A 2,117-nucleotide genomic window follows, 5' to 3' on the forward strand; every position below is an offset into this window, starting at 1 on the left:
AGATTAACATGTTCTTATGCACAGTAGAATTGTAAATGGGCTTATTCATCAATGTCATGCTCATAAGTTTGCCTGAACTGCAACGGAGAACTGTTGCTTTTTCTTTCCTAATCCTTACTATCATCATTTTTACCTCTCGTTCTTTTGTATGTTTGTCACTCTTTTGTGACCCGCTATTTCCGGCGTGCCTTGATAGTCGAAGCAGACTTTGTACTGTTGAAGCTAGAGAGGTGAGCAGAGTAAGCCTGATTCCCTGTATGGACTTTTCTGTTGACATCCACCCCTTGGCGCTCATATGACCTTATGCAGTTGCTAGCGCCGTAAAACTCTACTTAAACTAAAAACTGACTGGTAGGGCTGAAGCAGCTGTCCATCTACACAATTTAGATCATTTAGGAGGCAGGCTTCGACCCTGCCTGTCTGGAAAAACCTGAGCTGTGAGGGATGCATCGTCCCATCGGAAAGACTTGACAATTCTGAATGGTCCAAGTTATGTCAATTGGGGCATGAAACATCTACAAGTAATAATTTACAATTACCATCGCAAGTCCATCTTTGAAACCACTAGACCAGAACTCTTCTTTTGAGTGAAAGTGAGTGAATGAAGATGTCTCGATAACAAACATTTAGACTAGAGCTCCACTTTTGAGCGAAAGTGAATCGATGAATGAAGGTGTCCTGTAACAAACATTTTGACAAGAAATCCTCTTTTGGGTGCAAGTGAATGATTGAATGAAGATGTTTTGGTAACAAACATTTAGACATTTAGACAACAACTCCTGTTTTGAGTGAAAGTGAATGAATGATGATGTCTTGATAACAAACATTGGAAAGTGATTGAATGACGATTTTTTTTTTTTAACCAACATTGGAAAGTGAATGAATGACGATTTTTTTTTGTAACCAACATTGGAAATTGAAAGAATGACGATTTTTTTAAAAACAAGCATTGCAAAATGAATGAATGACGATATTTTTTGTAACAAACATTGGAAAGTGAATGAATGACGATGTCTTGGTAACCAACATTGGAAAGTGAATGAACGACAGATTTTTTTTTTGGTAACAAACATTGGAAAGTGAAAGAATAATGATTTTTTTAAAAACAAGCATTGCAAAATGAATGAATGACAATATTTTTTGTAACAAACATTGGAAAGTGAATGAATGACGATGTCTTGGTAACCGACATTGGAAAGTGAATGAACGATGGATTTTTTTTTTTAACAAACATTGGAAAGTGAAAGAATGACGATTCTTTTAAAAACAAGCATTGCAAAGTGAATGAATGACAACATTTTTTGTAACAAGCATTGCAAAGTGAATGAATGACAATATTTTTTGTAACAAACATTGGAAAGTGAATGAATGACGACGTGTTGGTAACAATTAACAAGCGGTGACCGGTTCCCTTTCCCCAGCGGCCGTACATGGCAGTGGGCACCCTCAGAGACCAGGTGATCTACCCAGACAACCACACGGAGCAGCTCAAGAAGGGGGTCAAGGATAAGGAGCTGCAGGAAATCCTCTCCAAGGTCAGTTGGGCTGCTGCTACCTCAGCTCGCTTGTCGGGGGGGGGTGAGCATGGATTGAAAGAAAAGGTGTGTGGAAGGGGAGGGGGGGTTTATGGGGGAGATGAGCATGGGTTCATGGGTTGGAAGATGAATGTGTGGTGGTTGTGAGGTTGGTGGTGGTTGGGTGGTGGTGGTTGTGTGGTGGTTGTGTGGTGGTAGGGTGGTGGTTGTGTGGTGGTTGTGGTGGGTGTTGAGGTGGTGGTGATGGTGGTTGTTGTGATGATTGTTGTTTTTGTGGTGGTGGTGGTGGTGGTGTGGGTGCTGGTGGTGGTGGTGGTGTGGGTGGTGGTGTGGGTAGTGGTGGATGTGTGGTGGTAGGGTGGTGGTTGTTGTTGTTGTGGTTGTGTGGTGGTGGTGGTTGTGTGGTGGCGGTAGTGTGGGTGTTACAGTGTGACGTAGTCAAAGAGTTTCCAGTACCTGAGACTTTGGCGGCGAAGTCGAGCTCTTTCTTGTACTCGGCGCTTGTGATACTTCCAGAACAGTCCAGTATGAACAACATGTCTAGTTTGGCGGCACAGGACACAGGTTTGACTGGGGGGGAGA

The 2,117-nt window shown here is 42.5% G+C and overlaps 1 protein-coding gene across 1 annotated transcript in view; it reads left to right on the plus strand.

Moving 5' to 3' along the window:
- The window catches only part of LOC101850581 (ATP-binding cassette sub-family D member 3), a gene marked incomplete at its 5' end in the record, with an annotated part of 39,238 nt that overhangs the window by 28,076 nt on the left and 9,045 nt on the right, over positions 1–2,117 (plus strand). Inside the window, 1 exon segment of the mRNA XM_013085463.1 lies at positions 1,422–1,535. Within this exon segment, the coding sequence (XP_012940917.1) occupies positions 1,422–1,535 (114 nt within the window).

This window comes from Aplysia californica, unplaced genomic scaffold (genome assembly GCF_000002075.1).
Source record: "Aplysia californica isolate F4 #8 unplaced genomic scaffold, AplCal3.0 scaffold00377, whole genome shotgun sequence".
Taxonomy (NCBI): domain Eukaryota; kingdom Metazoa; phylum Mollusca; class Gastropoda; order Aplysiida; family Aplysiidae; genus Aplysia; species Aplysia californica.